Here is a 15,075-nt window from a genome sequence, read left to right on the forward strand (position 1 = left end):
TAATAATGAGGAAAGGCAGTGATTACGTTACCTGATTGTATTGATTAATTGTGTGATGACGTAAAGATGAGGCTTTTGTAGCAGTGGACCTGAACTCTCTCGGGTTTTGTGGTTTCTGATGTCTTCGGGGTCACTGGACTGGACCATCGATCTGTTGAAAAAGTCATGTCTTTCTGCTTAACAGCCTCCGCTGTTGTTAGTGTTTTTCGTGTCCGTGAATGCTGAACACTTTTTTTTAGATAGATCAAAATTAGTTACTTTTCTTTCTTTTTTTGTTGATTATGGGGGGAGAGAGAGAATATTATGTTATGTCATTTTTATTCGTTTTTGGTTTTACATGTCTTTCAAATTACATTTATTTTATTTCAGTTAGTTCTCAACTTATTCATCTACTATTTTATTTTAGAATTGTTTCAATTTACAATACTGATTTTATTAGTTTTTAGATAACAATAACAACACTGCTTGAGGTGGACAGTCAATATTACCTTCACAGAACTGTTTTTAAAGGTCAAGGCTCTAATTTGTATTCTGTTTTTGTAAAGTACCATATATATTACGAAGATCAAACAAATATATTTCACCGTGTTTTACTTCAAATAAGGAGGAAAATGTCTTCAAGTACTCCAAACTCTCTATTCACGCTCTAACTTCCCCATGTATTTTGTAGGTGGAAAATGAACGACAGCTTCATTTCCCCTCAGCCTGGCTCTCGATACAGCATCTCAGGAGGAAACCTTCGAATCAGCCAGCTCAATAAGGAAGAGGATGCTGGTATTTACCAATGTCTGGCTTCCAACTCTTTCGGGACCATCCTCAGCAGAGAAGCTAGTCTTCACATTGCTTGTAAGTCATTTCTCTTCCTAAAAACTCAAGCACCTATGATGCTTGCTTAGTCTTTTCCACATCATTTGAGGTGGTTTTTAGTGGATTTTCGTTACACCTTTGCGAACTGCAGACATATTGTACCTTGAAGTGGGTACAGTAAATACCGCATAAGCTCTGGATGTAGTCAGAGTTAATATTGTGTGCAGCACTGCGGAGAAATGATCCATATCGCATAAAACCGGCTTGTTAATGATGACTCAGATTTGTATTTCTGGAATTACAAAGCATTTTCTCTGCAGCTTAGGGTAAAAATTGCCCTTCTGAGATTATGAATGCTGAACATATTGTTCTAACTTTCTCAACACTTTCTAAACATTTTGTGTACAGATCAATCAAACCACGTTCAGAGGTAGTCAAAAATGCATGTAACCACATTGGAGTCAAATGTTAATACACCCTAATGCATTCTGCTGTAAGGCAACTCTCTATGCGCGCATAAAACTGGACTGAACTGAGCTCTCTCTCTCGTGCCATCGTGTTTTATCAGATTCATCCATATTTCTGTTCTTCTCTTTCTCCCAGACGAGTACATTTTTAAAGATTTTATGAGACATGCTTCTAGTCGATGCCAACTAAACTAGCTTTAATCTTTTCAGAAAACTGAAACATACTTTCTAAGTATGACCATGGGTGCATACACTGCACAGAGCAACCATCTTACATTTTGCTATAAACTTAGTGTTCAAAAAATGTTGGGAAACTTCACATGACCCTACAAGAGAGATTTGATAGGCTGAAAAAAAATATAAAAAATAAAGTTTTAAAGAAGAAAAAAATCAATCTACTGACTTTCAAAGCTACAGATAATACTTTTGACTTTGAGGGCATTGATAGAAATGTAGTGAAGTAGAAAAGTATGATATTTGTCTTTCAAATGTAAGGAAGTTAAAGTCAAAAGTTTCCTTAAAAAACAATAATACTCAAGTAAAGTATAGATACTCAATGTACAGATACTCAAAGTACAAGTCAATTTACTAAGTTACTGTCCACCTCTGAATTAGATCATTTTGAACTACTACAGGCAAATCAAGTGAAAAATGATGGTCAATTTTGAGGTTTTCACAAAAATGTGTTCATTAAGCCCTCGTCTAGCGATCCCAATGCTCCAAATAGCAGTTAAAAATCTAAAAGTATCTTTATTTATACGTTTTCAGAGATGAGTGTCCACATTTGTCCATGAAAACGATTTCACTTGCAGACTGACAGTGTTTTTTTGGGGGGGTATTTGAGGTTTTGTTAGGTCATTGTCCTGTGATTTGGGATCCCGATGTCCCGGGGCTAGTGATTTTTCCAGTTGGGCTACTAAAATATATCAGAACCTCTTCTATCTTAAATAGTGAAAAAAATTCCTTTCCTGATGTTTTGTTCACTCTCTTGACTAGTTATTTGAAGGAAAATACAATTGTGGAAGTTTTTACTGATTTTACTGCAGTGACGTTTTGCTGATTTTTACTTGGCTTGTGTATTTGTGTGTTTGTGTGTATGTGCGTGCGTACGTGCGTTAGGTGTGTTATATGAGAGTTATATACACTGATCAGAAGGGCCAAGTAATAAAAAATAACATTCCAGCGTGTCCTTGAGCGAGGTACTTTACTCCATGATGCTCCAGGGGGATTGTCCCTGTAATAAGTGCACTGTAAGTTTCTTTAGATAAAAGCATCTGCCAAAATGTATAAATGTAAACGTTAACTGATGGGGGAGTCGAAACTCATTATTATATTATCCAGCCATAGCAGTGGGTGTTTACTTCCAAGTCTTCAATGCGGCACAGAGGCTTTCAAGAGCTTGGTTCGAAACAAGGGTAGAATAGAGCTTTATTCAGTATGATGTTTTTGAATGTAAAAACCATGCAAATGTCAACTTGACCTCAGACAACAGTATAGAAAATTTAACAAAAGCCAGTTTATGACCCCTTTAATATGTAGGCTGTCTGAATTAGAACACTTTAACCTGATTTTTCTCAAAATTTACTTTGCTGACTTTCGACTTCAAACATCTACAGCTCATATTTTGTCCGATTCAAACAAACCTAAAACATATTGAATAGATTTAATAGAGATTTTGAAAATAACTCAGTGACTCATTTTTGAACATTTGCTCATTGCGACCATGGGTCACAATTTTTAAAGCATTTTTGAAACCAGTAGTCTGTGTCACAGAAGATACATCTGAAACACTATACTGTAAAAAAATTATTTAGAAAAAAATCATTGAAATTAATACAATTAATTTTTTTTTAAGATTCAACAACCTTTATTAAAATATTAGTAAAACATTTTGTAAGCATATTGGGTAATTGTGTGTGTGTTATTTCTGATGACGCAGTGACATTTTTTTTTTAATGTGGTTCAGTTACAAAAATATTTTGATTTTCTATTTATTAAACAAATTTCCTTCATTGTATCAACTAATTTTTTTTATTTCAATTAACTTAAAATTTTAAGGCAACCAGGTTACTTACTTTTTTAAGTTAAACCAACAAAAAACAACAAAAAATGTTTACAGTGTAGGTGTAGACCACTTAATTCAATTCTCAATTCTCTTTTATTGTCACTTATCATATACACAATTGTACTGGCAGTGAAATGCTTAGGTGCATGTCTCTATTACATATCAATAAACATATTTAATAAAGTTCAGTGCAAGGTTAAGTGAAATGTGCTACACTGTAAAAAATTATTTAGAAAAAAACTTACCTGGTTGCCTTAAAATTTTGAGTTTACTGAAATTAAAATTTTGAGTTAATACAATGAACATTTTTTGAGATTCGACAACCTTTATTAAAATATTATTAAAAGATTTTGTAAGCATATTGGGTAATTGTGTTTTATTTCTGATGACGCAGTGAAACATGCCAAATAGTGCTATTTTTATGATTTATCAAATTTTTTATGTGGTTCAGATACAAAAATATTTTGAGTTTCTATTTATTAAACAAATTTCCTTCATTGTGTCAACTCATTTTTTTTTATTTCAATGAACTCACAATGTTCCGTGTTCTCCCCACGGAAAGGGTAACCCAGCGTGCAAAGGATACTACTCGGTCTTCCACATTAATTTGTTTATTTTTTCATAAATGGTGACCAGGTAATAAACCTGAAATAATAAGAAATACAATATTTCAATTTCATGTGCATACTACAGACAATGACAACAAACAACAATAAATAACATTAATCAAAATACAAATATATAATATTACTAATATATTATAGTGATAAACATCATATCATAATTTATGTACATGCTTCATACTTAAAACATTTTCACCATATTCAAGTCCTACCAAACGCCTGTGCAAGATGCATGCAGTCTTTTCTGCAAGCAGGAAACCACAGCTGGAAACTACAGCTCCCAGAATGCCCCGCAGCAAACCAGGAAGTACAGCGTTATGTTAGATACCGGTCTGCGATTCATACTTAATCAAACATTTATAAAGCTAAAGAAAGTACACAAATGGACACATATTTTACAGCAGTGGTATAATTCTAAATGTTAATTTCATACATGTTACCCGAACTGCTCAGATCTACCGGAGCATAGCGTTATATTTATAGTTCTAAACTGCTTAGATCTAGGAGCACAACATAAACGTGCAGTGGACCTAACCACTGTACAACAACATAACATGGCAACAGCAGACAACATGAAGCTTACATTATAAGCAAACAAGAAACATTTGAAATTAAGAGAGCTTACCAAGTGGCTGCACACCAGGTTGAAAGTCATTCACTAATTAAATGAATCTCACGCTTGCTTTTCACGTAGTAACCACTGGTCACATGCACTCACAGCACACTCCTCTCTTAAAGAGACACTACACTATTAGACTGCTAAACCACAGACGTTTCTCCATAGGTGTCACTTGCAGTATTTGTAGCTCTGGTTTAAAGAAAATGACAACACTTCAAAAATGACAAACTTGCACAAAAAACACAACACACAATTTTAAGGCAACCAGGTTACTTACTTTTTTAAGTTAAACCAACAAAAAACAACAATATTTTTTTACAGTGTATAATGTATTGCTACAGTTCAGCAGTCTAATGGCCTGTGCGGAAAAATTGTCTCGTAGTCTACTGGTACTAGTCCTAAAACTGCAGTACCGTCTACCAGACGGTAGCAGTGAAAGCAGATCATGGCTCGGATGGCTAGAGTCTCCAATGATCTTCTGTGCTTTCCTCACACATCGCTGTGTAAATATCCTGGAGGGAGGGAAACTCACCTCCAACAATTTCCTGAGCCGTCCAAGCCACTCTCTGCAGGGCTTTGCGGTTGAGAGCGATGCAATTTTCACACCAGGCGATACAATCAGTAAGGACGCTTTCCACAGTTCTGCTGCAATTTTTGGGCTCATACCAAATTTCTTCAGTCACCTGAGGAGCAAAAAGACAGTGATGGGCTTTCATCATGACTGATTCCGTATGAACCGAACAGGGGATGTTCTTGGTGATAGGAACACTAAGGAACTTAAAACTGTTGACCTACTGCACCGACGTCCCGTCAATGATGATGGAGGGCTGATCACTGTTCTTTTTCCTGAAGTCCAACACAAGCTCCTTGGTCTTACTGATGTTCAGAGAGAGGTTTTTGTCATGGCACCAGTATGTCAATGTGTGCACCTCTTCTCTGTAGGCTGTTGTCGGTGATCAGGCCTACCACCATTGTGTCATCTGCAAATTTGACAATGACATTGGAGCTGTATGTAGTCACACATTCATGCATGTACAAGAAGTATAGGAGTAGACTGAGAAGACAACCCTGTTGAGCTCCAATGTTAAGGGTCAGTGGGGAGGAGATGTTTCTACCAGCTCTGACCACCTGCTGTCAGCCTGACAAGAAGTCCAGAATCCAGCTGCACAGGGAACTGTTCAGACCCAAGGTCCAAAGCTTCACCACAAGCTTAGGAGGCACTGTGGTAGTAAAAGCTGAACTGTAAATAACAAACAGCATTCTCCACATATGTGTTCTTCTTGTCCAGATAGGACAGGACAGTGTTGCAAAGTGAAGGCCACTGCATCATCAGTGGGGTGATAGTAGTAGTACAGAGCGGATGAAATCTCTAATTAACTTCTCAAAGCACTTGCTGATGATGGAGGTTAAAACAGCAGGGTGCCAGTCATTCAAGCAAGTAACATTGGATGTCTTTTGTATTAGTACAATAATGGACAATTTATAAGATTTAGGGACAGCAGACAATGAGAGGGAGAGATTGAACATTTCGGTGAAAACACCTGCTTGTTGGTTTGCTCATGTTTTAAGAATATATATTTAAATTCCTTTGGTCGAAACAACATAATCTATACACTTCTTTATAAAACAAGTGACAGTGTCTGTGTATACATCGATGTCATCATCAGCTGCAGCCCGGAACATGCCCCAGTCAGTGTAATCAAAACAGTCCTGTAACAAAGAATCTGATTTCTCCGACCTAAGCTGGACTATTGTGAGGGCGGGGGATTCCCTTTTCAGCTTCTGCCTGTCAGCAGGCAGGAGCAGAACAGGTGAGTGATCTGGTTTGCCGAGAGGTGGACGGGGGAGGGATTTGTAAGCATGATGGAAAGGAGTGTGGCATGGTTGTTGGTGCCAAACGGGACCGTCTGAGTATTTCACACTCTGCTCAGTTACTGGGATTTTCATGCACAACCATTTCTAGGGTTTACAAAGAATGGTGTGAAAAGTGGTGTGAAATTGACTGAAATAACCACTCGGTACAACCGAGGTATGCAGCAAAGCATTTGTGAAGCCACAACACGCACACCCTTGAGGCGGATGGGCTACAACAGCAGAAGACCCCACCGGGTACCACTCATCTCCACTACAAATAGGAAAAAGAGGCTACAATTTGCACAAGCTCACCAACATTGGACAGTTTAAGACTGGAAAAATGTTGCCTGGTCTGATGAGTCTCGATTCCTGTTGAGACGTTCAAATGGTAGAGTCAGAATTTGGCGTAAACAGAATGAGAACATGGATCCATCATGCCTTGTTACCACTGTGCAGGCTGGTGGTGGTGGTGTAATGGTGTGGGGGATTTTTTCTTGGCACACTTTAGGCCCCTTAGTGCCAATTGCCACGGCCTACCTGAGCATTGTTTCTGACCATGTCCATCCCTTTATGACCACCATGTACCCATCCTCCGATGGCTACTTCCAGCAGGATAATGCACCATGTCACAAAGCTCTAATCATTTCAAATTGGTTTCTTGAACATGACAAGGAGTTCACTGCACTAAAATGGCCCCCATAGTCAACCCAATAGAGCATCTTTGGGATGTGGTGGAACGGGAGCTTCGTGCCCTGGATGTGCATCCCACAAATCTCCATCAACTGCAAGACGCTATCCTATCAAATTGGCCAACACACGTGTGTGTGTGTGTGTGTGTGTGTGTGTGTGTGTGTGTGTGTGTGTGTGTGTGTGTGTGTGTGTGTGTGTGTGTGTGTGTGTGTGTGTGTGTGTGTGTGTGTGTGTGTGTGTGTGTGTTTCATTGTCCTTGTTTACCTGTTTTCTCTTTGTGATGTCTGCTAGATCTTTGATGGCAAGGTGAACTTGGTGCTTCTCTTTTTCATATCTACAGCTGGCTCATCTGTAGCAATGATGCCCCGTGATGAATGTGAGACTGAACTTAGGAACAGTTTCCTGCTGTCAAACCCAGTGTGATCTTTAAAACATCTCTGGCTTCTGTGATATTATATGTGGAGTGAAGGTGAAATGCATGCAGGAGCTCAAGCTTTATGTGTCATCAATGTTTTCTCTCAATTGTCTGGACCTAACCTCCTGTGACTTCCAAACTGATCGCTCTCTTATTGTCCAGGGCCTGTAAAGCAGCAGGGGAGGTTGATCTGAGACCTTCTTCTGTGTCTCTTAGTATAAAATAACCAATGGTGTACGTTTGAGAGATTGAATTTATTAGTTAGTTTATAAGAATTAGTTACATTGTATTATATTATTATTTATATTGAATACAAAAATAGTTAACCAAATATGAAAACTATAAAAAATATCCTGATAAATTTATGAAAAATAATAATAATAATCTGCATGTGTGGTTGCCAGAATTGTACCAAAAAACAAAACAAAAAAAAAACTGGCAAGTTACTTCAATTTCATGCACGTTAGGGAATGTAATTTTGTGTACAAAAGAAAACACCTTTCCTGAACCCAGCTTGTCACAAAAGGATTTTGTCCATGACAAAATGAGATATGATATGTATTGTGTTCAAAAAAGAACACACAAAATACACATTCTGTTTAAAGGGTTAGTTTATCCAAAAATTGTAATTCTGTCATTAATTACTTACCCTAATGTCGTTTGACACCTGTAAGGCCGTTCATCTTCGATACGCAAATGAAGATATTTCCCGTTGGCTCAGAAAGGCCTTCATTGACACCAATGTCATTTCCTCTCTCAAGACCCATAAAAGGCACAAAGACGTTTGGGTTTACAATAATTTTATGAAAAGTTTTTGGGCACAAAAAAACTAAATAACGACTTATATAGTGATGGGCAGATTTGAAAACAAAGTTTAGAATGGTTATAAATCAGCGTATTGATTCATGATTCGGATCACATGTCAAACTGCTGAAATCACGTGACATTGGAGATCTCCATCCTGAATCGATAAACTGTTTCATAACATTTAAAACTTTGTTTTGAAATCGGCCCATCACTATATAAGTCGTGATTTAGGGTTTTTTTGTACACAAAAACTATTCTCGTCGCTTCATAAAATTATTGTAGAGCCGCTGTAGTGAGATGGACTTTGTAACGAAGTCTTTAGTGCCTTTTATGGGTCTTGAGAGAGGAAATGACATTGGTGTCAATGAAGGCCTTTCTGAGCCATCGGATTTCAACAAAAATATCTTCATTTGTGTTCCGAAGATGAACGGAGGTCTTACGGGTGTCGAACGACATTAGGGTAAGTAATTAATGACAGAATTTTCATTTTTTGGTGAACTAATCCTTTAATATTCTATCAGTCCTCAAAATTGGTAGGCTAACAGTAGTAGTAGGCTAGTAGATACTTTGCCAAAGAGTGACTTTATAGCATGGCTGTTGCCAAGGGTTAAATTGGGCCAGAACGGCATTGTGCCATCTCTAAAAAATAAAAAAATAAAAATACAGGTAATCAGATATAATATAATTTGAGATATATATTATGTAGAACCATGTCTGCAACATGCATAGTTTGTGTGTGTGTGTGTGTGTGTGTGTGTGCATGCCTACTTTTGGCAATATAGTGAGTATATATACACACGCGCACACACACGTGCGTGCGTGCGTGTGTGTATATACTCACTATATTGCCAAAAGTAGAATGCCATCTTAGTCTAGAAGCACTGGCTCACAGCCTCAGCTATAATTCATCCCAAAGGTGTTCTATCGGTTTGAAGTCAGGACTCTGTGTGGGCTAGTCAAGTTCCTCCACACCAAACTCTCTCACCCATGTATTTATTGCTTTGGGAACTGGTGCACAGTCATGTTGGGACAGAAAGGGGCCATCCCTAAACTCTTCCCACAAATTTGGTAGCATGGAATTGTCCAAAATGTCTTTGTATGCTGAAGCATTAAGAGTTAATTTCTTTGGAAATAAGGGGCCAAGACCAACCCCTGAAAAACAACCCCACACCATAATCACCCCTTACACTTGCACAATGCAGTAAGGCACGTTCTTCTGGCAACCGCCAAACCCAGACTTGTACATCGGATTGCCAGACAGAGAAGCGTGATTTGTCACTCCAGAGAACATGTCTCCACTGCTCTAGAGTCCAGTGGCGGCGTGCTTTACACCACTGCATCCCACACTTTGCATTGCTCTTAGTGATGTATGGTTTAGATGCAGTTGCTCTGCCATGGAAACCCCCATTCCATGAAGCTCTCTGCACACTGTTCTTGAGCTAATCTGAAGGCCACATGAAGTCTGGAGGTCTGTAGCTATTGACTCTACAGAAAGTTGGCAACTTCTGCACACTATGCACCCCAGCAAGTTGCTGTTGTTCCCAATTGCATCCACTTTGTTATAATACACTATCAGTTGACTGTGGAATATTTAGTAGTGAGGAAATTTCCCAAATGGATTTATTGCACAGGTGGCAACCTATCACGGTACCACACTTTAATTCACAGAGCTCCTGAAAGCGACCCATTCTTTTACAAATGTTTGTAGAAGTGTTTGCATGCCTAGTGCTTGATTTTATACACATTGGCCCATGAAAGTGATTTGAACTATAGCCTAGAAATCTAGATGCACCCTAGTGGCAGCAAATCTAATCTGCCGCGAGTATAGTCTAGCAACTCTCAATACACATCTGAGCTGTAAAAACCAAACTCTGGTCGGGCCAATCACATTGTTTAGAGAGTCAGTGGGCGGGGCTTAACATAATGACGGCCGAGTTGCGTTTGCGTGCTTCTAGTAAACACAGAAACTGGAGAACGGCGGTCTTTCAAATCAGCTTTGACTGCGACTCTGGAAGAATTGGAGTTAAGCTTTTTTCTGAGAAAAGAATAAAGAACGGCACTGAAGTCATTGTTATCTATCAACTAGCTCCGCTTCACGTTGCTCTGGCTGGTTGTTGCGCTATCCAATTGCGTGCAGATCCCCTCAGTACCCTCGGATTGAGCCCTGTCAATGGTGAGTTTCCAGACCAAACATCTTGATGTGGGTCGGGCTTGTCAGGCTAGATTAGAACAATAAAATACCAGATAGATGTTGCATGGTTGCATTTAAAGTTAGCTAAATCACACTATATAGTATATACACAAATTTCAAATATGTGTAAAATTGCGAGGTACATTTTTGGTCTCTTTTTGCAGGATTACTTTGCCTATGCTACAAAAATCCATGCTAGCCCAGTATGTTCTACTAGCCATTAATGCTAGCTTGATTAGTTATTTTAGCACTCTCAGTCAATTGGTGCATCGTAGCCATTTATTCTTCTTTTGCTTAATCGTGGTGATCCTTTGTGCTTTTCTGCTTCATTTGGTTTGACATCTGTATCTAATCTGTATCTATGGTTGATAGCAATCTGCAGTAGGTAAAATTGTTCACAAGCCAGTGATTCCCTGGTGAATGTGCTCAATAATATGAGACATGCATGTGTGTATCTGCATATTTTATTACGGTATACTGTTTTAATAATACATTCTGTCATGATGATTTGCTTACAACCTGAGAATGGCTTGTAAAAAAAACTCAAGGCAAAAGAGGAAGATTTTATCGTATGGTAGATCCCTTTTTTAAATCATTTTGAGTTTATGGTGGAAAGGCAAGGCTACTGCGGTTAAGCCAGAATTGCTCATTCTTTCTACATTAGCCGATAACTGCTCTGAATGTTAAAGGTAGATGTTTACATGAAGAATAGAACATTTTGGACAGATGAATTTAAAGCATTAAAATGTTAAATATGCTAAATAATAAAGCTGCACATTATTTCCACAGCTATCCTACACTAAAAAATAACACTGGACTGGGCAAATATAGGACAGAACACATATTGGGTTGATTTAACCCAGCATTATGGTTTGATACATTTTTACTATGATACAAGCTTTTTTTATTTTTATTTTATTTTTTTTTTACTTCATACGTAAATTAAAGTCTACTGATTAACTTAAATCAAAACCTTTTTAAAATACTCACCACAACCACTGTTTGCATGATATTTTACAGCATTGCATACACTGTAAAAAATTTGTAGTGACTGATCACATCTACATTTTTCCTGCTGGCTGAATTTAATTTCTGTGAATTAAATTGCATCAATTCATCGAATTTCAATTCGGCCAACTAAAAAATGTATCAATTCATAGAATTTCTATTCGGCCAACTGAAAAATTGATGTGATCAGTCACTAGAAAATGTTCAATTGGAGACATTATTTTTTTACAGTGTATTTTATATCGTTTTTAATACGTTTGAAATAGTTTAACAAACGTTAGAACTAAAAATGAGACATTTAGAAGTAATTTGAATGTAATCGACCAGCAGTCGCAAAGCATTAGGCGTTTCCATCAGAAAAGACTGACGTGACACTCATTAAGGTGAATCGTGTTGCGCCACTGTATTTTGCATCAAATTAAACAATAATTTATAGATAAAATAAATGTACACAAACCTGTATTTTACAGATTTTTTGTATTTACAGATTTATATAAAGAATCTCCTGTGTGATCCACTCATGTTATCAGCCCTATATATGTTTGATGTCTAGAGACATAGCGAGGACAATATGAAGGACTAAAGCTTATTGTGAGTACAGATAGAAATTCTGGATCTTTTAAATATTGTTTCCAAGCCTATCCTTCAGAATGGCTCCAAAAACAAAGCTACATTTAATTCGGAAATTGTGTCAATTTGAGTGAAATTTTGACAAGAAACACTTTAAAAAAAAATGCTGTATGATTTACTTTTTCACTCAGAAATTGCTAGTATATATTTCATCTCATATTACATCTCAGTCATGTTGAAAGTACATCACCTTTCAGTTCAGTTCAATGTTTCACCGATGAGACATTGCAGTTGAATGTGTTTTGAGTTCATGTTAAATCTTATCCTCTACTTTGAAACTGATTTAGTCATAGTCTGTTTACAGTAAAGATTAGGCTTTTTTTAAACAATAGTGCAGGGTGCCTGAATAATAATCAAAAAAAGAAATACTTTTACTGCTGTACATTCAGTCTGCCTAAGGCAGTGCTTCTGCAGATTATGGCTCTTATAAATTACAATGAATGTAAAAACCAAAAAATGTCCTCCAGTGGACGAAAATCTGTTACCAAATGTACTTATTTTATTGCAGTATAAGTAGATTTTTTTTTCTTTGCAGTTCAAACTTCAGATACTATCCTAATTAAAAAAGCTTACTCATATCACATACACATTTATTAGATAATTTCCAAAAATCACTTTCCTATACACATAACTGCAACAGAAATATCCCATCAGCAGCATTGGCCTGTATGCAAAGTATTGTTTAGATTTAATTACATAATTTTGCACTAAATGTTTTTTTTGTTTTTGTTTTTAATTAGTGCTAATTTGTTGTACATTTAGAATAATTAAAGTGTTGAAGAAATATTATGATACATTTAACTTCTTGGTTTTTGCAAATCCATTGCCGTATTATTATGCAGATGCTTGAAAAAGCACTTTCCTTCACCCTGTCTTGCACAGGTCACAAATCCATTACTTTCAATACAATACTGTTTTCAATCTCTGCAGCTTCACAAGGGCTTACGGTGTTTACTTTGCTGAAAGCAATGAATAGAACACAACATATAGTTGATAACCGAGAAGCCAATTAGAGGCAGTGGAGTGTGTCTTTCTCTTGATGAATGCTTTATATGTACAGTATCTGAAAGAGCAGATGATTTTATTGCGTATGTATAGCAGAGAGCTGTCGGTTTATTTATTTTGGCCTCATAGAAATGTCTTGTAAGGACTCTGTAATGAGATATTATGTGAACTGAAAAATTTGTCGACTGCACGGTCTGGAAGAAAAGTTTTCTCGATGTGAGTAGTTCAGTGGAACTTGAGTGCGAAGCACAAAAAGTACCCTCTCTTACCAGAGATGTGCTTTAAGGCCTGATCAAACCCTACTTTTGCAGATGGTGTCGAAATAGTTGGTGTCACGGAGGCGTGTGGGGAATGTTGTGTTTTGAGTGGATGTGTTGTTCATGCATATTCCCTTTGAATTTGCCATTCTCTAGACACAACCCCCTCACTGAATTCAGTGCAGGTGAGGCACACGCAACCTCCATCAAGTTCTGGATGAATTCTGTTTGTTCCCTTCACAGTAAAAATCGTAATAGTCACAAATGAAGGTGTGTAGTCTATTATTTTATTTGTTGGGGTTTTTTGTCATTATTTTTTATATCCTCGTGAGTTTTAAAAGCAATCAAGGAAAAAAGCGTTGTCTCAATTGAATAATTTACACAAAAATGAAAAATTCTCTGATCATTCGCACTCATTCTAAGCCTATACGATGCTCTTTATTCTGTTAAACACAAACGGATCATTTAGGCACAATGTTCTTGCTGCTCTTTGTCAAACAGTGAAATTGAATAATGTGACCATGGACTCAATGGTCCATAGAAAGTAACACTTTATTTTAAAGGGGTGCTAAATGCCCATTTTCACAAGATGTAAAATAAGTCTCTGTTGTCTCCAGTTTGTATGTGAGGTTTTAGCTCAAAATATCCCACAGATCATTTTTCATATCGTGTTAAAAGTGTCTCTTTTTGAGGGTGAGCAAAAACAGGCCGTTTATGTGTGTATTCCTTTAAATGCAAATGAGCTGCTGCTCCCAGCCCCCATTTAGGAAGAGGGTGGATGTAACATTTAGGGTTAATGTTGTCACTAACCTGTGAAGAAGCTCGTTGTAGTCCCTCCCAGCCGTTTGTTGTAGTCCTTTCATTATTTCTGTAAAATAAAATAGCTTCCTTTGCTTTGAACTATGAGCATCATAACTTTGTAGATGTTGTTTATGCTCAACAGCAACATTACACACTAACTAAAGTTAAAAAAGTGAAATCATAATCAACGACCCCTTTAAAGGGTTAGTTCACCAAAAAATTAAAATTCTGTCATTACCACCCCAACACCCGTAAGTGGTAATGGGGTGGTGACTTAATTCAACTTTATTCTTGTCTATACTTTGCCTCTGACGTGAACTCCACAACGTGAAGCACCACAACGTATGCGCGAGAATATGACGTAGAGCCAACAGTCAATATAATTATTATAAAGGATATAAAGACTACTCAGGCTATCAAACAAGCCATTGTTTTATGGAGTTTAAATTGTGACTATTCAATATATATTACCATTGTTGCTTATCTAGTCTGTCTGACCTTTGTTTGTCTAATAGATCTGGATGAGTTTAAAACCCAGAGGAGAAGTCCAGTGAGTGTCAGAGAGGGGCAAGGTGTGGTTCTTCTCTGTGGGCCGCCAGCACATATGGGAGGTGAGATGTGTTTTATTGTCTATTATTGGCTGACGGATTTGAGTTTTATCAGTGGATATTGAGAAAACAGGATAGACATGGTCAATGTAATGACAAAATGTATTACATGCCTCTCTGGAATACGGGATTCTGATCAGTGAGTTGCAGGATTCTTAAGCCTAATATTTTCCATGAATGACCAATAAACTGGCAACCAATTTTCTACATAGGTGTGATACTGTTATA

The 15,075-nt window shown here is 37.3% G+C and overlaps 1 protein-coding gene across 2 annotated transcripts in view; it reads left to right on the forward strand.

Moving 5' to 3' along the window:
* Window positions 1–15,075, forward strand: part of cntn3a.1 (contactin 3a, tandem duplicate 1) — a 119,205-nt gene that overhangs the window by 48,364 nt on the left and 55,766 nt on the right. For both annotated transcript variants that reach the window (XM_067446672.1, XM_067446671.1), the window contains exons 4-5: window positions 671–846; window positions 14,755–14,850. In XM_067446672.1, the coding sequence (XP_067302773.1) occupies window positions 671–846; window positions 14,755–14,850 (272 nt within the window). The remainder of the gene's footprint in view (window positions 1–670; window positions 847–14,754; window positions 14,851–15,075) is intronic.

The sequence above is a fragment of the Pseudorasbora parva genome, chromosome 6 (assembly GCF_024679245.1).
Source record: "Pseudorasbora parva isolate DD20220531a chromosome 6, ASM2467924v1, whole genome shotgun sequence".
In the NCBI taxonomy this organism is placed as follows: domain Eukaryota; kingdom Metazoa; phylum Chordata; class Actinopteri; order Cypriniformes; family Gobionidae; genus Pseudorasbora; species Pseudorasbora parva.